The 27,014-nt window shown below is 36.8% G+C and overlaps 1 protein-coding gene across 3 annotated transcripts in view; it reads left to right on the forward strand.

Annotated features, from left to right (window-relative positions):
• LOC138168224 (probable ATP-dependent RNA helicase DDX60) overlaps positions 1-27,014 on the forward strand; it is a 177,548-nt gene that overhangs the window by 96,821 nt on the left and 53,713 nt on the right. For 2 of the 3 annotated variants that reach the window (XM_069097259.1, XM_069097269.1), the window contains exons 26-32: positions 1,570-1,728; positions 3,645-3,792; positions 8,640-8,792; positions 12,815-12,919; positions 19,958-20,158; positions 23,597-23,701; positions 25,982-26,123. In XM_069097259.1, the coding sequence (XP_068953360.1) occupies positions 1,570-1,728; positions 3,645-3,792; positions 8,640-8,792; positions 12,815-12,919; positions 19,958-20,158; positions 23,597-23,701; positions 25,982-26,123 (1,013 nt within the window). Of the gene's footprint in view, positions 1-1,569; positions 1,729-3,644; positions 3,793-8,639; positions 8,793-12,814; positions 12,920-19,957; positions 20,159-20,262; positions 20,322-23,596; positions 23,702-25,981; positions 26,124-27,014 lie in introns of those variants that run through there. The other variant, XM_069097277.1, reaches the window with a different exon arrangement.

The raw sequence follows: 27,014 nt of genomic DNA on the forward strand, positions 1-27,014 counted from the left end.
TGGTTCATATTGGTTTCTCAGATTTCTCTGAAACCATCCGCTGACAGGAATACTTCTAATATATACCAGTATTATCTCAACAAAATTAGAAATGTATATTGCCAAGTATAGAAAAGGGTTTTATATTGATACTTGTCAATAGTTACCCTTAGCTCCAAATTATACAACAATGTAGTAAAGACCAGTGGAAAAAAAGAACAACTCCATCCCTAACCCTAAATTAGGTGAAATAAGATGTGAAACAGAGGAGTTAGCAAGATAGAAAAGTTGGAGAACCTCAAGTTATTGAAAACTTCAGTTAATATAAACTACAGTGATAATATCTAATAATGAAACAGAAGGAGGAAACAGTAATGAAATGTCACATGGTTTTGAGAAGATGAGCCTAAGTGACTGGAATTCTGAAAAAATCCATTTTGAATTTGAGGATATCAATGTAATTAGCATGCCTATTATACCAAAAACAGAATAACTTTTTGGAAGCTGAAATCTGCTATAAGCATCCTGAGTAAATGGTTTTCTACAATAATTGACAGAAATTATAAAAACATTTTAGGACTGGTACTTAGCCATATATGAGGCAACTGGTGCTTACAGTAAGGACCAGAGGAAGAAGGAAATACTCAGACACCATCATGGCAGAATTTACATGAAAGAATCATTGAAGGTCTATACTAAGCCACTGGGGGATTATCTTGATATCTAGCTATTCATATAATAGAAAACTCCATTTCCATACCACCCAATTAAGAGCAACAAAATATAAACATGAGGAAAGGAATCCAGAAAATTATGCATATTAAAAAGTCTGGATTACATTATTTATCCGTTGAAGGTACCAAAGACAAAGCTATACCTGGGAATGTTAAGAGAATTATTAGCATTCTGAAATTAAAGCTAAATTGAAGGGACACTTTTAAAGCAATTAACACTTATACAACTACCTTTGGAATTGTAAAATGGGATGTAATAGACTTGGAAGGTAACTAACAAAAACCCATACAATATTAAGAAATCAGAAAATCAGAGTATTAGGATGCATTACACTAAGTTCCTCAGGGATTGTTGACTGCCTCATCATTTTTTTCTGACAGGCTTCAGCTGTATTTCATTTCACTCTGTATATCCTGGTAATCTTTTTAAGAGCCACAATGATGCCACAGGCATCCTCGTTCTCACCCCTTCCCCCTCCAATTCTGCAACTCTGATCATATCAACTTTACCTAGGAAGGGATGTATTAATCTTCTCCCCTGTGGTCTCATTTACAATCTCAGTAATATTCTTAATCAAATTGTCTTTCCCTGGCTACCATTCTCCTGTGGGTATGTTTTTTCTATTCTTTATACCCACTATGATTTGCAGCATCCCACTGACAAAGTATGCATATGTCTGCATTACTTTTGTGTCCCTTCAACAAGGCATTGATAGACCAAGTTAAGATGATGCCATTGCTGGTAGATTGAATCAGTTCCTGCAATTTTTTTAAAAACAGAGGAATATACAAGATAACATCATGCACAAAAGTAGGCTCTGTCTCTTTTGCAATGGTCTCTTCTATTTATTTCCAGGTTCAAGATAAATGTTGTAGAGCAAATGGCACTAAGAGTGTGCAGTGCTTTAGAAGAAAAACAGGAAAGAAGACAGCCAGCCAATGCAGCCAAAGAAGTCCATGTGTTAACTAACAAGCTGAAGAAAGTGAAGAAATCAATGGAGAAAACACCAACTATGTATGTATTTGCCTGTAAAGAACTGGTCCCTGCCTTTGTTGATGTTTAAAAAATATGCCTTAAGATCTATAACTAACACACCAATAACAGGCCACAGATTGATGGTTGTTCCCAAGTCCCCAAATGAGTGAAAGTAAAAGTAGGCTAGGGAATAGAAGGTGCTATGTGTCCTTAGTCACACATGGGTATATGCTCTGTAGCAATAGCATGGAATAATGGATAGACAACTTGCTTCAGGTTCATGATGACCTGGGTTCAAGTCTAGCATCTAACACATATAGGTTATGTGTCTAAGTGGGAGCTCTAGGAAATTCTGTAAAACTGTAAGGTGCAGAGCTGGAGATGGCATCCACTGACAGAAGGTGTTCCCGCACCAGATAGTCCTTAAGCCAATAAAAGTATAGTTCTGATCCTTCCCCTTGCCCTCAAAACTTTCTTTTAGACCTTTAGAGAAAAAGGGCCATGGTCTGTGTACCCAAACTGATTCTTTCTCTGGACAGGCCCTCATGCATGTTCAATTTCAAAAGCAAAAGGATCACTTCCATCCTCTGACACATCAATTTGCAGAATTTTACCAAGGCTATTACATCCCCTCTAAATGAACATAGAAATGCAATTTCTTAAGTGATAGAAGGTAGAAATCACATATTTGTTAATATCCTACTGCTGTGGAAATTATAAGCTCTTTGAGGATAGGTCATTTATTTTTGTATTTCTCCTAGCATCTAGCACAATTTATTGAATGTAACAATCAAATGCTTATTAAATACTTTTGTTGTGAGAATTATTAAATGAATGAATATAGAGTAAAGAACAGATAGGAAGATGGCTTTACTTTTACAGTATCATCTGACGTGGAGTCAGAATGACATGGGTTTAATAACCATCTTGATCCCGTATAGCCAAATGAATTCAGGCAAGTTACTGTGATACAGTTTCCTGTATAGCCAAATGAATTCAGGCAAGTTACTGTGATACACTTTCCTTATCTGTGAAATAGGGATAATCTCAAAACAAAACATTACATCAGAAAGAACGCTGAATTTGGGGTCAATGGTTCTGTATTTGAATCCTGGTTCTGCCCCTTACTTCTGTAACCTTGGGCAAATCACTTAAGCTTTAGATCTCAGTTTCATCATCTGTAAAATGATGGACTAGATGGCTTTCTACAATTCACCCCAACTCTGAAGCTTTGATCCAAATCACCTGATTCACCTTTCCATCCTTCCCTTATAGAAAGGCTCCCGCTAGAGTCACAGAGCAATTTATATCTCTTATCTGGGCACTTTATGAAATCTACATAGCGACAAAATAAAGCTGGGAAGCATAGACTTTCTTCACCAAGAGGATTTAATCTCTTGTTCCCAGGATGTGAATTTTATGCTTATGTGAACCAAAAGCCCCTTTCTCCAAAGACATCAATCTTTCCACTATCCTTGAATACGGGAGAACAGATTGAAGGAGACAGGAACAGAATTCCTAGTTGTTATAATAACAATTTCTTGTTATATTTAGTTAAGTGTTACAAAAGAACTCCTTTCATCTTCTCACTCCAATTTGGAGGATACCCTTTTTTGGTTCAATAATTTTGTCTTCTATTCCTATATATGGACTTTATTAGAAGAAATTCAATTGTGTTGTGAAAAGCTATGATTTAAGGATTCCACTTAATCATGATCTACAAGGTGACTTTTCGGTTGGAATAAGTTCTATGACTTGTTCTGTAAGTTGACCAGGTCATATCTATCCATTTAATGTCTGAATTGTTTCACTGATTTATAGAATTAAATTACTATTTTTAACATTTATGTAGCAAACAAAAATGTTTAGTACTTAATCAAAGTTTGTAGAAATGAATTAATCTTTTAGTAGTCAAATAACATTTATTTGAAAAAATTCTTTTTGTTGGGTGGCAGGCCTGAAAATGCCTTGAAAAGATCTTCAAGAATAGATCAAAGCATAGTACGTGAAGCTGAGCACATGAGTTTACTAAAAATGTTGGAAAAGAAGACTGAGATACCACCAGACTGCACTTATGCCAATCCCAAAATAGTAGATGCAGAGGTAAGAACTTTCAATGGAAAGGGTATCGATGAATTATTTGTTCCCAGTGACAGCTTACATTAATAATTATATTCCCTACAAGTTTAATTATACTCAACACAGTGAAATTCATGAGGCTAGCAGTCTATTTAAGAACCTTCCCTTGGTATGTGCAACTCTCTTATAGAACTTAATACAATGCCTGTACAGATTGAATGTATGAGAATTACAATTAGATATTTGGCTAGGAATAAAATAATGGGATTTGGAGTCAGGAACTTAGAAAAGATCCAATGTCTTTATTTTACACTTAAGGAAACTGAGGCCCAGTAAGGTTAAGTGACTTGCCCAAGATCACACTGATAGTAAGACAATTAAAATTTGAACCCAAGTGTACTGACAGTTTGTCAATGATATATAATCTTTTTAAAAAATATTAAATTATTTTTAGTTTTCAACATTCACTTTTATAAGATTTTGAGTTCTAAATTTTTCCATATCCTTCCCCTCCTGCCTCTCCAAGATGCCATACAATTTGATATAGGTATACATTAATAATCATATTAAATATATTTCCACATTAGTCATGTTGTGAAAGAAGAATAAGAACAAAAGGGAAAAACCATAAGAAAGAAAAACAAACAAAAAAAGAGGAAAAATAGTATGCTTTGATCTGTATTCAGACTCCACAGTTCTTTCTCTGCAGGAGAATGATATATAATCTTAAAGGGAAGATTTTTGGAGTTAGATCTAATCTGTCTTTTTAAAGTACCGCCATGCATTTGGGCAGGGATGATGAAACTTTTTCATTAGAAGACCAAAGATGCTCCAAGGATTATATCACCATATCATAGATGTCCCATGTGCAACAGGTGAAGTCATCTGTAGCCTTACAAGTATGCAATGATACATTGTAGAAGTAGAAAACAAAGAGAGAAAAATATTTCTTCTCTGTTTTCTTCCTCAAGTTTTGCTATTTTTTCTTGTTGCATCACTTGTTTTACATGATTTTTCTCTAAGTTCACAAGATGTTGACATATATTCTTTTATTCCTTATCCTCCCACATTCCACATATCCAGTCACTTATAAACATTGCGATTCTACCTACAAATCATTTCTCCCATTGTCTCTTTCTCTCCATACACAAAGCCAGCATTGTAGCTCAATCTGATAGGGCTGATGGAGCAATGGGAAGGTTAAAAAAGGGTCCTTGAACTTTTCCACAAATTTCAGCAACCAAGTCCCTGGCATTCACCTGATATACCTGTCCCATCCCAGTCAATAATCCTTTTAATTGTCCTTCCATTGTCTGCACCTGGCCCCACCCCAGGCTACTTGCCATTCCTGGATCCCATCCAGATCTTCCCACAGTCTTTCTGTATAAAGTTGCCAATCTTGCCCCCATTAAGTTGCTCAGATTCTTAAAATGTGACCAGCTTGTTCTGGCATCACATATACCACAGACTCACTAGGAACCTCACCCACCCCAACTGGTGTCTTATTAAACTTGCTACTTAGACTGAAAGAAGGCTTGAGCGGTAGAATTCTTTCAAGGATGATCTCTACCCTACATCTTTGCATTTAGGGGCCCCCAGAACCCCTGGATCATATCAAAGCTTTCCTAACATCCAAACTGATTTCCTTACCTTCAGGCTTTTGCCTCTCCAAACTCTCCTCTACACGACTAGCAAATTCATGCTTCTAAAGCAACAGTCTGGCCATGTTACTTTCCTGCCCTTTTTTCCTCTTCAGACTACACTCCTAATTCTCTGGACTTTCACTCCCATGCCACCAAAACCTTCTTTCTGCAAGTTCAATTCATTCCTGTTCATTCCACACTGGAAGAACTCTCTGCTTAGCAGGTTTCTCCCAGCATCTCTACTTTAAGAATGCAAATGTCTTCATTCTTCTCCAGGTTGTACTCCTGATCCTCCAGGTCCATACACAGTAATCCCTTTTCCCACCCCACTCTCTTTTCCTTTTTTTTCATTTTTCAAATGCTTTATTAACTTCTGATTTACATCACTAATTTCCGCCAGATTTTGAGTTACAAATTTTCTCCCTGTTTTTCCCCTACCCACTGCCCCAAAATAGCAGTCCCACAGGATATCCCCTCCTCCAATCCGCTCTCTACCATATCTTCTCCCATACCCCCTTCAACTTTTCCATTAGGGCATGGTGGAACTCTATGCCCCAGTGCCTGTATAACTTCTTTCCCAATTACATGTAAAATAGTATTAATAATACTGCACACACACACACACACACACACATATTTAAGCATTTGATTTTAAAACTTTGACTTCCAGATTCATTCCCTTCTTCCCTTGTCACCCTCCCTTAATGGGAAGATAAGCAATTCAGTATAGATTGTACATGTGTAGCTAATGCAAAACATTACCCTAGTAGAATCATTGTAAAAGACTGACTATATTTCCCCCCCCAGCCTGCCTTCCCTTCCATCATCCCCCCATTCATCCCTTTCCCCTATAATCTCCTGTAAAGGTGAGATTCCCATTTAGTGTGTATGTCATTCCCTTCCTGAGGGATATTATTCAATAGAATAAGGTTCACCTATTCCCTTTTGCCTTCCTATTCTTCCCCCCCCATTGTAGTCATTTTCCCTTGCCTCTTCTATATGAGATAGTTTACCCCATTCTGTCTTTCCCCATCTCCTCTCATTATATTTCTCTCTCACCTCTTAATTTCACCTTTTAAATATCATCCTTTCCTATTAAATTGTCCTGTGCCCTCTATCTATATATACCTGTAAACAGACACACAGACATTCTACCCTCAGATATAGACATATATATATTTCTATTTCTATTCCCTTCAACTATTTTCATACTGAGAAAGGTTTCATCAGTTACAATTATTGTTTTTCCATGTAGGAATGTTAATAGTTCAACTTTGATAAGTTCCTTATGAGTTCTTTTCCCTGTTTACCTTCTCATGCTTCTCTTGCTTCTTGTATCTGAATGTCAAATTTTCTCTTCAACTCTGCTTTTTTCATCAAGAATGCTTGAAAGTCCTCTATTCCACTGAATGACCATATTTTCCCCTGAAACATGATACTCAGTTTTGCTGGGTAGGTGATTCTTGGTTTTAATCCCAGCTCCTTTGATCTCTGGAATATCATATTCTAAGCTCTTCAATCCCTCAGTGAAGAAGCTGCCAGATGCTGGGTTCTCCTGATTGTGTTTCCACAATATTCGAATTGTTTCTTCCTGGCTGCTTGTAATATTCTCTCCTTGATCTGGGAATTTCCGGACCTAGCTATAATATTCCTAGGAGTTTTCTTTTTGGGATCTTTTTTTCAGGGGGTGATCTGTGGATTCTTTCAACCTCTATTTTGTCCTCTGGTTCTAAAGCATCAGGGCATTTTTTCTTTGAGAATTTCTTGTAGGATGATTTCTAGGTTCTTTCTTTGATCATGGCTTTCAGGTAGTCCAATAATTTTTAAATTATCTCTCCTGGATCTATTTTCCAGGTCATTGGTTTTTCTAATGAGATATTTCACATTGCGTTCTATTCTTTCATTTGTTTGGATCTGTTTAACAGCATCTTGATTTCTCATAAAGTCATTAACTTCCATTTGCTACAATCTAATTCTGAAGGAATGATTCTCCTTAGTGAGCTTTTGAGATTTTTTTTCCATTTGGCAAATTCGGCTTTTTAAGGCATTCTTCTCCTCATTGCCTTTTTGAGCTGCTTTTGCCATTTGAGTTAGTCTGTTTTTTAAGGTGTTATTTTCCTCAGTCAGGCTGTTGACTCTCATTTCATAATTTTCTTGCATCATTCTCATTTCTCTTTCCCAATTTTTCCTCCATTTCTCTTATCTGCTTCTTAAGGTCCTCTATGGCCTGTAACCAGCTCATATTTTCCTTTGAAACTTTTAGTGCAGGAGTTCTGACTTCACTGTCTTCCTCCTGTTCCATGCTTTGATTCTTTTTGTCCCCAAAATAGGAGTCTAATGTTGGATTGCTTTGCTTGGTTTTCTTCCTTTGCCTGGTCATTTTGCCACTCAATTACTTGACTTTTGGGCTTTTTGTCACAGTAGGACTCTGCAACCAGACAGGGGAGCTTTATCCCAAACACTGGGGTTTTCTCAGCTGCTGAAGGTATTAGTTGGGTGCCCTCTCTTAAGCCTCCACATGCTCTGGCAAGGTGGTCACACACCCTAGGACCTCCTCCCTAGACTGCAATCCAGATCCAAACAGGGTAAAGCAAGAGTGATTACCCCTTAGACTGGTCTCTTGGTTCCCCTACACTCTGCAGGCCACGAGCTGAAGCTGTGATGTGGAGGCAGCTGCACTGCAGCCCTCAGCAGCTTCTTGACCTGGGGGCAAAACGCGATGCACTCCCAACCACTGGGTCCCAAAGTCCACACTGGCACTGACCTCTCACTTTGTCATAATTCTGGAAACCACCACAGCTTCTGCTCATCTGGAGTCCCTCTAGCCGGAGGCTGGTCAGGCCCACTGCTGCTAAAACTTTGGCATGGGGCTGGGCTGGGCTCCCAGAGTTCTGGGCTGGACAATTCCTGCCAGCCTTCTGGGCTGTCCTCAGCAGGAGGTTAACTTCTCTGTTTTATTATGTGCTTTCTGTAACTCCAAAGTTTGTTTAGAGTCCCCTTTTACATGAATTGGAGGTGGTGGGAGCTGGAGTCCCATGGAGGTCCTGTTTCTACTCCTCCATCTTTACTCCACCCCAAGTTTTGCTATTTTTTAAACTGCTTTTCCTATTGTTCAACTTAATCTTACAGAATAAGGATGTATCATTGCTTTATATGAATCACTTGCTTATAGAAACTTCTGCTTCTGCTTTAAATGGAAATGTATTCAAAATTCTTCATTTATTTTAGACTTTGCAGATGATGTTTGATCGAATAAAATCATCAAGAAAAGGTGAAGAATTGAAAAATCTAGCAAGGAGGGGTATTGGATTTCATCATCGTTGTCTTGAGGCCAGAGGAAGACAGTTCGTTGAAGTGCTCTTCAGGAAAGGATTTCTCAGGGTCAGTAAATTTTTATATTTAATAAAATTAATGTTACTTTTCTTACAGTAAAATCCTTTCTCAGTGCTGCATTATGAAGTAGAGGTGTCCCTAGATTCATGAAGGCAGTGCCAGTATAACACAAACTCTGGGAGGACCTACCTACCATGCTGGAATGGCTTTGAGTGACTATAGGTGGCAGCCTGGATGTCTGCTGTCTAAAGTCTAGTCTACCTATGTTTTGCTAGATTCATCACCAGTTTGGTTTTATGTTGATGACTTTGGCATTCTCAAAGACTATCTGCTAAGTTATAGAGTAGATGTGGTCTGTTTCGTGGTAGGGACACTTGCCTATGCCTACAAAGCCACAAATACATGACTTATGTATGGAAGAAATTTATCTATATCAGATGTTCTAAACCTCTTAGAATTCATAGACCCACCATTCTTCACTTCACTCCCCACTGAGGTCTTTTGATAGATTTTAATAGGTCCATGAATTTGAATGGGAAAAATATATCTTCCTTTTTTTCTTTGCTTTTTTGGAGGGCAATTGGAGTTAAGTGACTTGCCCAAGGTCACATGGCTAGTATTTGTGTTAAGTGTCTGAAGCCAGATTTCAACTCAGGTCCTCCTGACTCCAGAGCCAATGCTGTATTCACTGTGCCACCTAGCTGCCCCTATATATCTTTATTTCAATGTCATTTGTCTCCCTAGTGATCCTATATATTTTATGCAATTGAAAACATTGTTCTGAGAAAGGGGATCTATAGTCTTCACTAGCCTAGGTCGAAGTGGTCCATGGCACAAAGATTGTTAAGAACCATTGGATGACATAATAATATCAGTGAAGGCTCAAACAAACAAACAAATAGCCATAAACCCATTCTGAGTTATAGCTCAGAATGAGAGACAACACTTGTGGTTGATTTCCCCCTCTTAGGAACTGAGTTATATTATGTAGATATAGCCTTAGAGTCCGAGAATCTGGATTTAAATTCTGAGTAAATTATTTACTACTTATGTGAATTTAGTCAAGTGCTTATCTCTTTGGGACTTGGTTTTCCCTTCTATAAAGTTTGAGGTTTGCAGTAGATGACCTTTGAGGCCCTTTCCAACTCTAAATCTATAATCCCAAGTTTTTTTTTTTTCTTTTTGAGGATGAAATATTGAGATACATTTTTGGGACCTTGTCAATGGCCAGTGAAGGAATTTGTTTTGCTTTAATGTATGAACTTGTTATAATGGTTTTGCTTTTACTTTAATTTTTATTTTTCCAGTGGAGAGGGGAGAGAGGTGAGAAAAGAATAGATTTTTATTAATTGAAAAAAAATTGAGTGAAATATTATTTTAATTATCATTTTCAAATAACTTAAATGATATATATAGATATCTCTCTCTCTCTCTCTCTCTCTATATATATATATATATATATATATATATATAAAATGATTTCAGATAAAATAAATTTATTTGTATTTGTAGGCACCAAAACATTTTTTTCACTTTCTTATCACTTTGCTTCAGGAAGTGGCATAAGAGATATCAGTCAAGCAATGACTTTGCCAAACCTTTCCTGTGTTGGGAGGACATGCCGAAATGTGCCCTACTAGAACAGCCTAGGTCATCTTTCTGCCATGATGGATTATCAAGAAAGGGCTTTAGTGGGTGATATAGTGACCCTGAGTTGAAATGAAATCAATTCATACAATTATCTAGTGAATTTAGCCATGTAATTATTAAAGTAAAATGAACACATAAAACTTTCTCCAAATTGTCTTTTGAATTCAAATTATCATTTGAATCTATCTTTAATTGTGGCTAATTATAACTATGACATTCTGGATAAATATGCTATAATCTTAATGACAAAAATCTGTATGACACAGGTCTTTAAAATCTCTTTAAAATGTGTAATTACTGCTTTTTAAATATTGTTATAATTGACCAATTCTCTCATCACTTCAGAACTTTTCCTAGTAATGGGGAAGGAGAATTAAGCAAACCAAATTGCCATATTGCCCATGTTCAATAGCTCATTTCTTATTTTTATCAAGGTGGGTATATCGCATCAACAACCTTCAACTCGATAAATCTTGGCCAGGATGGTTGAAGAGTAATTTGTTCTTCTGTTACAAGAAAAATGTAACAAAGAGCATAATTCTTCTCATTTTAAAATGTTATCAAACACCTTTCTTAATACTCATGGGTCTTGGAAAAGGTTAATTTTACTGAAGATTTTTTATTCTGTAGTGAAGTTCTTATAATCAAATCACAATACTACAGTAGAATAATCCCTTTGACGTGTAAATAGCTTTGTTTTATGGAGTACTTCATAGACATGAGTCATTATAGTAGAGTTTTTACCTGTAGCTAATTTCTACATTTTAATGATTAAATATGTAAGTATATCTTATTGCTCCCGTGTGAACTGAACTACAACCTTTTGTAAAAAACCAAAAAGTCACTAGCTAAATGATATATACTCTCTGCTTGAAGGATCATGTTTTCAGAACCCCAAATTGAGACAAATCATTTGTAAAAAGTATGTTCTTATTGAAGTCATGTTAAAATACACTTAAAAGAGAGAGGGATTATGTATGGTATAGTGAAAATAGCACTGAATTTGCTGTAATTTACTATCTATGGTCTGCTAGGTGGCTCAATGGATTGAGTGCTGAACATGAAGTTAGGGAGACTCATCTTTCCAAGTGTAAATCTGACCTTAGAAACTTTATAGCTGTGTGACCTTGGAAAAGTCACTTAACCCTGTTTGCCTCAGTTTCTGCATTTGCAAAATGAGTTGGAGAAGAAAATAGCAAACTGCTCCAGTATATTTGCCAAGAAAACTCTAGAAGGGGATCACAAAGAGTTGGACATGACTGAAATGACTGAACAACAAAATTTGCTATCTATGTGATCTTGGGTATTGAATCAACCTTTCTGTGCCTCAGTTTCCTTATCTCTAAAATGGGTAGTTGGACTAGATGACCTCTGAGCCAACCTCTTGGGTGTAAATCTATAATTTTTAAAAAGTCGAGGCAAACAGTACAGGTTTTATACTTCCTTGCTTATACTCCACCATGTGTGATGTGCAAATTTTTAATAGAACATTAAAAATAAGGACAATTTTGTAGAACACAATAGTTTAGTTCTTTGTATGCGGTATGAAATGTGGAGGAAAAGTGGAATAATATTTGGACATTAAAACAACTGTCCTTCGTCCCCTGGACTTTTCCAGTAATTATCAGGTTAATTTGGGCAAAAATAGATTTTCTTTTGCCAGATTTATCCAGGTAAAATGATCTGTAGAGACTGAGCTTCTGAACACAAAACTCAGTAGGTGCACTGGGGAAGGAATTATTGCATTTGAAAGGCAATTGTTTTGTATATTTTGTCCTCTCTTTGAAAGGTTAAGCATCTCTGGCTATTTGTGGGATGGCAGCTAGGTGGCCCAGTGAAGTCAGAAAGACCTGGGTTCAAATTAGGCCTCAGGCAATTACTACCTGTGTGATACAGTACAAGTCATTTAACCTTATTTGCCTCAGTTGCCTCATCTGTAAAATGATATGGAGAAGGAAATGGTAAACCATTCTAGTATCTTTGCTAAGAAAATACCAAATGATGTCACTAAGAATCAGACAGGATTGAAAAACAACAACAAAAAATTTTATTTGTGGTAGCTAGATGGGGCAGTGGATAGAGTGCTGAGCCTGAAGTTAGGAAGACCTGAGTTCAAATCTAAGCTCAGACACTTACTAGTTCTGTGACCCTGGGCAATTCATTTAACCACTGTTTGCCTCAGTTTCCTCAGTTGTAAAATGGGGACATCTGGAGAAGGAAATAACAAACCCCTCAGTACCCTTGCCAAGAAAACCCCACAGGGGTCATAAAGGGTTGGACATTATTGAACAACAATTTGAAGTAAGAAATTCATGACAAATTTATAATTCAAAGGGGCTTTCAGAAACTGTAGTGGACACAGTTTTGTTTTGTTTTTGTAACTATCTTTTCCTATGAAAGTTTTCATCTTTTTTTTCTAGGTTGTAACAGCTACTAGCACACTTGCTTTAGGAATTAACATGCCATGTAAATCTGTGGTTTTTACTCAAAACTCTCCCTATTTGGATGCTTTGAATTACAGACAGGTAAGGAAACATTAATTATAGACAGGTAAGAAAACATTATTTCTTATATAGGTCAGTCATTGTGTGTGTGAAAAATGGGATAGTGGGGTCCTCTAATCATCTGTACAGTCCTACCTTTCAAGCATTCATTTCTAGTTTTAGTTTTAGTTTAAGACTGGGTCTCTCACTTCACTGGAAGTGAAGGGACTATGCTGTGGATTGGCAGGGAAACACCTGTTCCATTTCTAACTTGGGCCAATTTATTCCTCTTTAGTAATCTGGTTGAGCCCCCATCCCTGGTGGCTCACCATTCTGATGCTAAACTTTGCCAAACAGAGCAGACACTCGACTATCATAGCTCACCACTACTCAGCACTCTAGAGGTCAAGACAATGGACAACGTCAGTTTTTCTGTAGCTTGAATTACAAGTTTTCAACATCAAGACTGCCCTTCTGTTCCATCTTTTCACCTTCTTGGTGGCACAGTATTTTTGTACTGTTCCATCCCAGTCCATTTCATTCTGTTCAGTTCACTTCAACAAATATTTAAGGTGTTAATATGTGAAAGGCACTAGACATAAAAAGACAAACAATCACTCAAAGAGTTTACATTCTCTTGGGACAGTACAAGATGGTCAGAGGAAAAAGTCTGCTCTTCATTCATATCTTGAACTCAGATTTTTACCTCTAATGTTTAATTCTGTATGTTCCTGGACAAGTCATTAATTCTGCTGAGTTCCATGTCCCAAAAGGCACAAGTATCTTGCTTTTTAATATTCAATATAGCCCATGGATGAAACTGATTAAACTCCATCTGGCAAACAGTACTTTTGAACATGGGTAATTAAATAATAAGTAATTTCATTTTAAAAATGTATGTAATGTTCATCAGGTTTTTGAATAGAAACAATATAGAATTTTATTCAATGCATTTTGAATATTCATTGATTTTGTCTTGCAATTAAAGAAGATAGAGAAAAGAAGAATAAGAAACAAAAAAAAACTAACAATACCCATGTAGATAGAGGTAGAGACAAATGGGAAGATAAGAAGTCTGATACAGAGGTAGAGGAAGCAGCTCTCCTTCCCCCAAGAAAATACATGTTGAAGAAGGTAAACGAACACCATTGAATATGATCTCTTTTACTGGAAGACTCTGATTTTACCAGCATAGGGAAATCCAGGTGTGAGAACTTCCTCTACCCAGGCCTACTGAAAACTAGCCCCAACTGCCTTATAACTTAATCTTAGTAGATAATTTTAGGGAGTTGCCTGAGGCCCAGAGACATTAAGTGATCAAGTGTTGCAGCAAGTACCCCAGCATCCCCAGGGAGGCTGCCAACACAGGTTCTTATATCTTCTTTTCTAAAGGAAAGCAAATCAAAATGGTTTATACTTTAATCAATCAAACATATCATTTAACTAGTTCAGGGGAAAAAGTTCAGCACCCCAAACTTCAGAGTATACAGACAGAAACATTTCAAGCAGACGGGCCTCCAACTGTCCAACCATTACATCCATGCCAAATCACAGGTACCAGAGAGGAAAGCACCAACATATGGGTTTTTCAAAGCCAGGGCTCTCAAAGGCTGCCCAGAGTCTCATCTGGTCAAATCACATAACACTTCTGAAAGTGAGTCCCAAAGCAAAGACCCACATCAGGAATTATATAGCTTTCTCTTGGCCCAGAGAATGTAACAACTCTCTTGACCCACTGCCCAATCACAAAGTATCTTTTGAAAAACAAGCCTCTCACCACAAGCTCCAGCTGTACTTATCCTAGGGCCAGGGAAGATTTTAAAAATTTACATTCCTATAATATCAAGTGACTTGCCCAAGGTCACACAAATAAAAAAATAGGAGAGACTGGATTTGAAACCAGTACTTCCCAGCTAAACCCAGTTCTATATACACCATACCCAGGTTGCCTTTGCAGACCAGAAATGTAAGGCCAAATTGCAGCAAGTAGGGGGTGAGGGTTGGGATTAAGAAAAAAAAAAGCATCTTCCCTTGGCATTTTGCTATAATTTTATTGTTAAAAGACCTCTCAAATACATACACTTAAATAGTACTATGTAGGCTTTTCCTGAATTTTTGTTTCCTTTCAGAAAGCCTCTAATGTCCTCTTTTGGAAAGTTGAGTCTGTTGCATCCCACTTGTGACCTTTTAGTTTATGGTCATTAAAAACTTTTAAATTTATAGTGACTTTTTTCATAGCTGCAGTTTAAAGACATCGCTTCAGGGTATGCTGCTTCTAGGTCTGGATGAAATAAGGTTCATTGACTTTGCCACCTTGCCCCTAGACCTTCAGTGATGGCCTAGGTCCCTGAAGTCTAGAGGGAAAATGATCAAACAAGTCATATTTCTTTCTGCTCCCTTTCTCCTCCTTTATAGCATTACTTTCATATTCCCTATTTTCCACTGGCCCTCTGGCTGGAAGGATACTGATAATACTTATAATATATATTCAGTTCAGATAATTGAAGGGGCCCCCTCTTCAAGAATCTTGGAAAATGAACTACACATTTTGTTCTTGAGTCCTATCAGACTCTCCTTGACCCACTATGGGATTTTCTTGGCAAAGATACTGAAGTGGTTTGCCATTTCCTGCTCTGGCTCATTTTACAACTGAGGAAGCTGAGACAAACAGGATTAAGTGACTTGCCCAGGGTCACACAGCTAGTAAGTACCTGAGACTGAATTTGAAAGCAGGACCTCCTGATTTCAGGGCCAGTGCTCTATCCACCTGGTCCTCCCCCCCCCCCCCCCCCCCCCCCCACCAACATATAACTAGCCCCTTCTGAGTCTTTGATGCTGTGGTCCAATGAGAGGATTTAACCATCCATGCTATATGTCCAGGGTTTCCTGTTTCATTTTCTTTGTTCATTTTATATTCAGATAGTATCTTTTATTTCTTTGCCTATTGAATTTATACACTATCCTCCAAGGCTACATACCCTGATCCCCTGGTAAGTCAGTTTGGAACTTCCAAAATGCTTTGCTTTGTATTATGCTAATACACAGATATATTATTTTACATTATGCTCAGCTCTGCATATGCTATATCTCTATCTATAAAACTGTAAATTCTATGAGTATAGGAACTATGACTTATCTCAATATATTACTTGTAATATGCAAGTCATACAAGTAATGTACTTTTCCTTGTTGTTAGAGATTTTATCTCTTTTCTGTGGCAAGATGCTACTTTCTCCTCCACTTCTATTACTTCATTGTTCTTTTTCCTACTTTCTAGTTCCTTGATTTTTTTTTTCAGAAGTATTTTCTGTATGGAAGCTAGACTTTCTATAGATTCAAGGTAGTAGCCCAGATAATCTGGTTTACAAAGTGACATCTTGCCTGAATTAGATAGGAAAGCTGAGCTCATAATCAGCCCTTTGTCCTTCAGAAGCCTCATTCAATTCTAAAGTTTAAATGAACAATTGTGTTACATCCTACCTGAGTTCCACTAACCTGTTGTGCATTGCCATTTGGAATTTTAGCATTGCCTCAAATTTAACTTGTTAACAATGCACTCATCATCTTGTCCCCCCAAACCAGCTCCTCTTTCTGAAATCCTGCTTTCTGTGAATGGTACTGTCATTCTTTGTCAACAAGGGAGAAAGGATGGTGTAATGGCAAGAATATTGGATTTAGAGTAAGACGACATAAATTCAAATCCCACTTCTGTCACTTACTGCTTAGATGACTAGGCAAGCTACTTCAAACTCTCTGGGCTTTAGTTTCCTTATGTGGAAAATGTGGCTCATAATAACTGTTGTGTTTATGTAATAGAAAGAGCACTCTATTTGGACTCAGAAGACCTGAGTGAGAATCCTGATTCTGCCATTTAGAAGTTACTTAAGGGCGGTTAGGTGGTGTAGTGAATAGAACCCCACCCCTGGTATCAGGAGGATCTGATTTCAAATATGGCCTCAGACACTTAACACTTACTAGCTGTGTGATCTTGGGCAAGTCACTTAATCCCAACTGACCTGCCTTCCCCTCTCCAAAAAAGCAAAAAAAAAAAAAAAAGAAATTCCTTAAGTCACTTGACCCTCTTAGGCCTCAATTTCTTTTCTTTTTGTTTTTTTTAAAGCAATCGGGGTTAAGTAACTTGCTCAAGGTTACATGGCCAGTTATTTCTGGGTGTGGTGCTGAGTATCTGAGCCTAGGATTCTATCTCCAGGTCATCCCAACACTGGAGCCCACCTGGCTGCCCCTCAATTTCTTCATCAGTAAAATAAAGAGACTGAATTTGATGCTCTCTAAGGTCTCTTCCAGCTATAAACCTCAGAGTTTGTGAGTTATGGAATTATTGTGAAGAACTCATGAATTATTTTATGTAGAGGCCTTTGCAATCCTTAAAGCAACTATTATTATTTTTGCCAGGACTGTAATCTTGGAGCTATTTTTACTTAAAAAAAAAGATTTTTTGCCCTTCATATCACATCTATCTTTAAGTCCTACTAGGCCTAGAATGTTTCTCATGTTCCTTTCTTATCATTTCCATATCTAATGTCCTTTTCTAGGCCTCGATCTTCTAACCCCTGGGTAACTCACTAGCCTCCTTGTTCATCTCTTTGCTTTTGGTGTTCAAACCAAACTGCATATGGCTGACAGGAGAATCCTCTTTCATTCCATTTTCTGATTCAGAAAACTATGGTAGCTCCCCTTCATTCATAGACTCAAACCTAAAATACTCAGTTTAACATTTACATGCAGGGAAATGAGATCAAGACTTTCTGGGAAATATATTTTTCTATGATATTCCATTACTGAAAATATATGAGCTTATTAAATCTAATGTACCAGAACTGAAAGGCCAGTTCCCTTTTGGTATAAGTGTGGTTCTATGGCTTCCAAAGTGGGTAACATCCCAGATACTAAAGCAAAGGTACTTTGGCTAATGCTCCCTTCCTAATTATTGACCTGATTGTTATTTTGATTGGTTGTTCTCTCAATTCAATCTACTAGTAACTTTTCAATTACTTCTCACTAGAGTTCTATATCTTGAACGACAGCCACCTTTTGGAAATTTTATTTAAAAATAAGTTGTATTTTTTTTTCATTTTTACATCATAATCTTTTAACTAGCTTCCTCTCTCCTTATGTATTCAGCTTCATGAGAGTCACTGTGGTCTAAACCACATTAAACCAACATGGAACCTGGAGACAAGAAACTAAAGTTGAAATCTTGCCTTGGACACTTAGCAGCTATAGTATCATATTAACTTTTTGTTATTGTTTTTCAGTCGTTTCAGTCATGTCTGACTCTTCATGACCCAATTTGGAGTTTTCTTGGCAAAGATACTGGAGTGGTTTGCTATTTCCTTTTCTGGCTGAGGAAACTGAGGCAAATGGGGTCAAGTGACTTTCCTAGAGCCATAGAACTGAGGCACTGAGTCAGATTTGAACTTAAGAATTTTCGTGATTCTAAGCCTAGCACTCTTTCCATTGTGCCATCTAGTCATATTATGTTCTATATTAACTTTTTAACTCTATTTAACATTTCAGCTTCAACCTCCCCTTTTATAAAATGGGGAAGGCACCATTTACTTAGGCCACTAGGTGGTATAGCTCCAGACCTGGAGTCAAGAGGATGTGAGTTCAAATATGACCTCAGACGTTTACTAGCTATATGATGCTGGACAAGTGATTTAACCCTATTTGCCTCAGTTCCTCATCTGTAAAATTACCTGGAGAAGGAAATGACCAGCTACTCCAGTATCTCTGTCAAGAAAAACCTCCAAAATTGGGTTATTGAGACTTGGACATATTGAAAATGACACAACAAACAGTACCTGTTTGACCTACTTTATGGAGCTATTCTGAGGGAATTGCTTTATAACTACATAGCCCTTTAAAGTTGCTTTATAAACTGTATGGTGTCATATAAATGCAAGTGGTAATTCTTTTTATCTAGTCAGCTTTATCCCTTTCTGATATGCTATCAAATTGGTCATATGTGAATTTGCCAATGTATTACCTCTTCTCTAGGAGTTCATCTTTTAAAATCTCTATGAATCATTTTTTAAAAATTTTATTTTATTTTATTTTTTAAAGCAATCGGGGTTAAGTAACTTGTTCAAGGTTACATGGCTAGTTATTTCTGGGTGTGGTGCTGAGTATCTGAGCCCAGATTTGATCCCCAGGTCATCATGATACTGGAGCCGGTGCTCTTACTCGCTAAGCCACCTGGCTGCCCCTTCTATGAATCATTTTTGTAAATGTTTTATTTTACACTTACTTCCCAAATAATTTTACTGAAATCATTCAATCCCCATAGGTCATGACCTTGATTTATTTTCCAGTGGATTCATGCAGAATTTGTATTTCACTGTCTATACCTTGTTTCTCAAATTTCCCATGTACACTGGACCCCTAATTAAGTTGTAAACTCATTTTTAGGTGGAAAATACAATATAGTCAGTTAAAAAAAATCCCCTCTCTAATCCTGGCTATAGTAGCAAAGTTGCATAGTGGAGACAGAGCTGACCTTGAAACCAGGCTAACTTCAGTTTGAAATGCTGGACATTGTCACTCAATCTTTTATTGCTCTAGGTAACTCTCTATAATTAAGTTCCAGAGAAGATGCAGAGACGATCTCTACATTAGTAGAGACAGTTTTCTCCCACATTTATGAGTTCCCTATAATGAAGAAATTTCTGATCTAGTCCTTATCCCAATGCCCTATGGCACTTATATTCTGTTTTATATTATAGTTAGTTGTTGTGTTTTACCTCCCCTATAAGGTGGTAAGCTTTTTGATGGTCCGCAGAGGCTGTTTTCTTGTTTTTAATCCCTGAGGAATGCTATACACTTAGAGTTTAATTAATGCTTGGAATGAATAAATGATCACTATACATTTCTGCTTTTTCTCAGCCATGGGAGTTTTTCCACAAAGCGCTACATAGTTAGATATGATCCTTGTTGCATCAATGCATGTACAAATGAATCATTTACTTCATTTAAGATAATTAATGTCAAATTACAGATTTACCATCATCATAAAAACATTATATGGGAAAATATTACATCATGCATTTTATTTTCTAGATGTCTGGACGTGCAGGGAGACGAGGTCAAGACTTTCTGGGAAATGTGTTTTTCTATGATATTCCATTACCAAAAATAGACAAACTTATTAAATCCAATGTACCAGAACTGAAAGGCCAGTTCCCTTTTGGTATGACCCTGATCCTACGGCTCATGTTGTTGGCTTCCAAAGCAGACAACGTCTCAGTTGCTAAAGCAAAGGTACCATGGTTGATGTTTATTAATGCTCCCTTAATTATTACTGGATTGTTATTTTGATTGATTATCCTCTCAACTCAATCTAGTAGTAACTTTTCATTCTATAGCTCTTCAGTAGAGTTACCTATCTTGAATGACATCCATCTTGTGGAAATTTTATTTAAAGGTAAGCTGTATTGATGCCTTTCATTTTTACCTCACTGTCTTTTCTTCGTATCCTTCCTTCTCATACCATCTTCCTACCAAAAACTGACCTCTCTTTTGCTGCAAAGGAAAAGGTTAAGCAAAAATGACTGACATAGTCACCATGTCAGATAATGAATTCCGCTTTAGTTGTTCCCTGATACTACTCTGCCAAGATGAGGAAAGCATAATTCATTATCTGATCTCTAGGGCCATTATTGTTCCTTCTCTTACTCAGAATCCAGCTTCCTTTTAATGATATTTCCATTTGCATCATTGAATTCACTGTGTGTACTGTCCTTTTGACTACATTTATTTCACTCTGCAATCAGTTCACGTGTTGGTGACATGGGTGAAGTCTTTGGCTATGGCAACCCATAAAACACAGAATATAGAAAATGACCTTCAGTTCCTTGGAGCCCCTTTCTGTTTTGGTAATAATGGTGGTAGAGTAGCAGAAGATGGGCAGAGGGTGCTAAAAATGATGTAGTTTTTTGAACATCTATAAACTGTATATTGGTTGTGAGATCCTTGTCCTGTGACTTTTGGGTCAACATTCTCCTGAAGAAACAAGGAAACCAGAAACATCAAGGAAATTTCAACTCAGTTGAAGGTCAGAGCAGAGATTTCTTCCAGAGAGTCAAATAAAGGATTTGGCAAAGTTCATTTTATCTAATGTCCAAAGGCAACAAGTAACACCTTTATATGGGACATTTGGTTATCTTCTGTTGAAGGCCTCAGGATAAGCAATTGCAAAAAGACAACTGTGAAAAAATGAAGTTCATGCAACAATTATTTCAGAATATGAAGAGGGAGAAATTCTATAAGACCCCCAAATGAAATTATCACACACTTTGATACTTAGTGACTTCAATGCAAAGAAGAGAGTAGATGAGGATGGTGAGAAAAGTATTGGAATATATGGGAATGGGAGAAGACAAATACTTGAAGACCACATTACTACATCATATATTTAAAAAATTAAATTGAATAATATCACAACACAACATTGAAAGCTATAGCTTGGCTTCTAACTCCATCATATGATAGAAAGTGCTCTCTTCAAAGTTACCAATGATATTTTAAGTACCAAATGACATTTGCTCAGTTCTCAGTCTTATGATCACCCTTTTCTCCTTACTACTCTTTCCTCTCGTGTTTTTTTAACCCTAGTTCTCTCATAGTTCTCCTACCTGTCTGACTACTTCTCAGTCTTCTTTGCTGCATCAGGTCACACCCACTAACCATAGATTTCCTTTAAGACTTTTTTTTCTGAGCACTCTTTTCTTTGCTTTATGTAATATTTTGCTTGGAAACTTCATTAGCTGCCATGGATTAAATTATTATTTCTATACAGCTTGTCACGTCTATCTAATCCAGCCCTAACTTCTCTGCTGGCCTTCAGTCTCATGTTTCCAATTACTTGTGGGATATATTGAACTGGATATCTTGTATACATCTTAAACTCAACAAATGCATAAAAGATGTAAGTGGCAAAAATGTTGAGGCATAGATTTTCAAAGTGTCTGAATGAGGACGAGATACCAGAGGCACAGTGGTGGTGGTAGTGATGGTAGTGGTAATCTTAAATGTGTAAATGAAGGTAATTTCATATTTTTTCATATAAATTTCATAGTTTTTCATATAAAAACTACCAACCTACATTTCTCCACCAATATATTTTTTATGACAATGATCTATGTATTCATTCAAGACATTCTTGTTGAGGAGAGTAAAAAGGAACAAATACATTTTCATAAGTGACCTATTGTAGAACATTTTTTAGGGGGGAAGACAAGGCAATTGGAGTTGTGACTTGCCCAAGGTCACACAGCTAAATAAGTGTGTTAAGTGTCTGAGACTGGATTTGAACTCAGGTTCTCCTGACTCCAGTGCTGGTGCTCTATTCATTGCACCACCTAGCTGCAGTGTGTACATCTTTGGAGTACATCTTTACCATTATGCATTGATTGAAAAAAATGTAGAAAATGAAAGAAAAATCTCAGTTTATTCTTTTAAAAATATTTGATTTCAATAGAACAAAACTCTGCCCTAAAAGACCAACACTAATAAGTAGCTCCCATTTATACTTTCAAGACATTCAAGCTTCTTTGAAATAACAGAGACAGCCTTCTTTATTAACTTTCTGACAATAAACATCAGGCTAAGCAGCTAGATGGTACAGTAAATAGAACACTAGCACTGGAGCCAGGAGGACCTGAGTTAAAATTTGACCTCAGAAACTTAACACTTAACTAGCTGTGTAACCTTGGGTAAATCACTTAACCCCAAATGCCCTGCCTCCCCCTTCCAAAAAAAAGACAAAAAATAAACAAGCTAGACATATCCAGGGAAGGTTTTGATCATCTGTTTATGACTCTTTTGGAAGAAATCCAGCACAGAATTCAAGTTGAAGAGGGATTTCCTGTGCATGGTGAGGCCTTATTTGTAGATGATAGTGTAATAGTTAGTCAAGGAACAGAAGATTACATAGTCTCCTGGAAGAGACTTATAAACATTCTAAAGACTTTGATCCACACAGGAAAAAACCAAGAAACTGAAGTATGTCTGCTGCCCAGATGCAGTATGATGGATAACCTATTAAACTCGTTTATCTCTATGCATGAATATCTAGGGCAGATAGTATAAATTAGTTGAGTCCAAAATTAAGCAGGAGGGGGGAAATTTACATTGCCGTTCCTTCGTTCGTTCGTTCGTTCCTTCCTTCCTTCCTTCCTTCCTTCCTTCCTTCCTTCCTTCCTTCCTTCCTTCCTTCCTTCCTTCCTTCCTGTCTTTCTTACTTCTGAAAAGGAGTTGGTAGTGGTGGTGAATTTTCTCCTATTTATTTTGTATGACCAAGCTTATTCTTTGTCATTTTGAAGCATTCGCTTTTTTGTGTTATTCTGTGGTTCTTTTTTCCATTTGTACTCCCATAATTTTAAATAGCTTCAAACTGCACTGAGCTCTTGAGGACTCTCTGTATTGTTTTTCTTGGATCAGTTTATCTACTTTATTCATGTCTTTCTGTGCTTTTCTTTATCAGATTTAGTGTTTCTTACAGCACTCAACCCAGTTCTGTTTCATGAGTCTAACTTCTACTCACAAAAGGCACTTCTGAAAACAGCTATAGTGGATGAGTAAATATGTACTCCAATGGGATTTCACTCCCTTTCAAAATATTAATTTCTGCTGTATTTTATTTATAAATGTATTTCATACCTCTTAAAGGTGATTAACTCATTTTTTTTTTCTCTAAAGGTGCTTTCTGTGCTAAATCACTCACTGTTGTCCTTCAAAAAACCTAGAATCAAGGAGATGTTGAAACTATATTTTTTATTTTCAACACAATGTCTTGTAAAAGAGGTATGGTTCTCATTTGGATTTTTTTTGAAAAGTGATTTTTTAGCTTTAGAGGTTCCTTTCATGTGCCAGTCCAATTAAAGTTTTCAGAAAGCTGTACCTTGAGAGTCCATATGGAAAACCAGCCAACCAAAGGGAAAAAAAAGGATACTTTTGTCATTGTATTTTTCCCATGCCTGCTCACAAGATCCATGGAGTTGTAGGTCAGGAAGACAACTTCTAGATTAGTACAACTGTCTTATTTTATAGAAGAAGAAGATGATATAACCCAGACAATAAAATGACTTGTTTGAGATTACTAGTTAGTGGAGGGGATGGGTCTAGAGTCCAAGTATTTTAGCTCCCACTCCCACACCATCTTGCATACAATTCTATAGTATTCCAGTACTGCCCACTCAGCTCTAGAAAATTGCATTGAAACAGCTTCTGATGGTGAGTCACTGAAGCCTGGATTTTGCAGTATTCCCAGTCACTTCTTTACTCTCACTGTTATGTCTACACCTGAACTTGTACTACTTACATGACTGGTAGAAAGAACATTGATTTTATAGTGAGAGTTCTTTGTTTGAAATCTTTCTCTTCTACTGGTTGACCTGGCATCTTGGATAAATCATTTTACCTCTTTGTGCCCCAATTTCCTCATTGATAAAGTGAGGTTTATTTGATCACAAAATTTATTAAGTTTTAGAATTGGAAGGGATATCAGCAACGATTTAATATAACTTAGCTTTGGAAAGAAATCCTCATGATAGCATACCCAATAAGTGGTCATACGAGCTTGTACTGAAAAACTTTCAATGACGGGGAACTCACCCACCCACCACCACAGACCTCTTGGGGAAGCTTATTCTACTTTGGGTCAATTCTAATCAATAGGAAGATTTCCCTGATATTAGGTCTAAATTTGTCTTTTTTACAGCTTGTACCCATTGTTCTAAGTTATGCTCTTGGAAGGCAAACCAGATTTAGTGTAATCATCCTTACATACAAATGATCCTAAATTAGTTTCAGGTAGCTTCTGTATCTCCTTGAATCTTCTCTAGCCTGAACATTCTACTTCCTTTAACCATTTTTCATATAAACTAAAAGGTCTTTACCATTATTAATTATCCTTTTTTGGATGTTCATCAGTTTATCAACATCTTTCTTAGACCAGGACAAAGTACAGAGATGTTTATGGTCCCTTTCAACTTGAAATACCATGCTTCATTTGAAGCCTTCAATATAGCACCTGAAACTTTTGATATTGTCCCCTAAAGGACTACATTTTCTACTTAAGATGGGATATGGTCTGTGGGGTCTTGGAATTAAATCAGAGCTCCCAACTGCGCTCTAAGTAATTTCAACTCCCATGGGCATACAAAATTGAAATAATCTTCTAGAAATCCTCAAGATAGAGGTTAAACTAGAAATCCAAGGGAATAGGATTTGTGGTGACTTGGGATCAAACCAAGACCTAACAGAGATCTCACTTTTAAGGTCAACCTTGGATGTTTTAGAAATGATGCATTGCATGAGATATCCTAAATAATTAATTGATTTTTTTTGGGGGGGAAATTTGTTGGAATGAAAATTGCTTGATCATTTTATATAGCTGGGAGGTCATTCAACTCTATATCTAGTGGTTTTGATCATTTCCTTTATACTTGCTTATACCAGTGAAAAATTTGGTAATATTTCGCTGAAAAAACAAATTATGAAATGATGAGCATGTTGTAGATGTCTTTATCGCCAAATAGATAAATGGAGAAGTAGTAGGGGGTAGTAGATAGTGGAATGGCTGAGAGTTGAGTTGCATCACTAATACTTACCAACTATATGGCAATGGGCTAGTTGACTCAATTTCTCACTACCTCAAAAAACTCACGAAGATTACAAATTATAGACAAACTGCTGATCTGAATTAGAGGAGAGAGTTTCCATACTGGAAGTTCTTTTTACAGCAATGGATCTCAAGCTCTGTACCAAAAAAATAAACAATTAAAAAATGAATTTTGGTTATTAGCATGGTTCCTGGCACTTAATAATGTTTATATATATATATACTAAAGGCTTTGTATGTACTAAGTATCTAATAAATGCACTTTGCACATAGTAGACCTTTAGTTAGTATTTATTGAATTTGAAATAGAAGAAAATTAATAGAAAGTTTACTTTCCTAAAATTTAGCTTTGCATCTTGTAACAGTAAATCTAATTTAGAACAATGGGGATGTTAAGATTGCTTTTAAATTTACATACATTCAGAACTAAAGAAATTTCATAAATTTTGTTAACTTCCTAGGGATATTTGGACTGTGAAGGAAATCCAGTTGGTTTTGCTGGACTCGTATCACATTTGTTTTATGAAGAACCTTCTAATTTTCTGTTCGTCAGTTTCCTCAGGAAAGGCCTGTTCCATAATCTATGCCAACCAACTAATAAAGGTAAGTTTGCATTTCACATATATAGAAAAGTTATAGCAACTTAGATATATCTATCTTGATTCACCTGCACCAAAATTTGATGCCAAAAATCAATCAATAATCAACAAGTATATTAAATTCCCAGTGTCCCCAGTATTGAATTTCAAATACAAAGAGTGAGACACTCTACTAGCAGTGACATAAGATAAACTAGCTACTTAGTTAGTAGTCAGTTCTTCTCCTGCCCTCACTACTACATATCCAAACAGTTGCCAAGTCTCTCAGTTCTACCTCCACAACATCTCTGGTGCCTGTCTCGCTTCTTTTCACTGTCATTCCATCACCCTAAGTCAGGCCCTTATCACCTCTCACCTAGACTATTATAGTATCCTCTGAGTCTTCCTCTGAGTCTCTTCACTCTCCAATTCTTCTTCCATACAGCTGCCAACACCATATTCCTATAGTACATATCTTATTGTCACTCAAAACACTTTATTGCCTTTAGGATAAAATACAAATACCTAAGTTTGTCATGTAAAACACTTTACAAATTGCTTCCAGCCTGTGTTTTAGAAAGATAGACAGATAGATAGATAGATAGACAGACAGATAGATAGATAGATAGACAGACAGACAGACAGATAGACAGATAGACAGATAGATAGATAGATAGACAGACAGACAGACAAGACAGATAGATAGATAAATAGATAGATAGACAGACAGACAGATAGATAGACAGAGAGACAGATAGACAGACAGACAGATAGATAGGTAGATAGACAGACAGACAGATAGATAGACAGACAGACAGACAGACAGATAGATAGATAGACAGACAGACAGACAGACAGACAGACAGACAGATAGATAGATAGATAGATAGACAGACAGATAGATAGACAGACAGGC

Source organism: Petaurus breviceps, unplaced genomic scaffold (assembly GCF_028583685.1).
Source record: "Petaurus breviceps papuanus isolate PSGF00001 unplaced genomic scaffold, PetGlider_PUasm1.0 126, whole genome shotgun sequence".
NCBI lineage: Eukaryota > Metazoa > Chordata > Mammalia > Diprotodontia > Petauridae > Petaurus > Petaurus breviceps.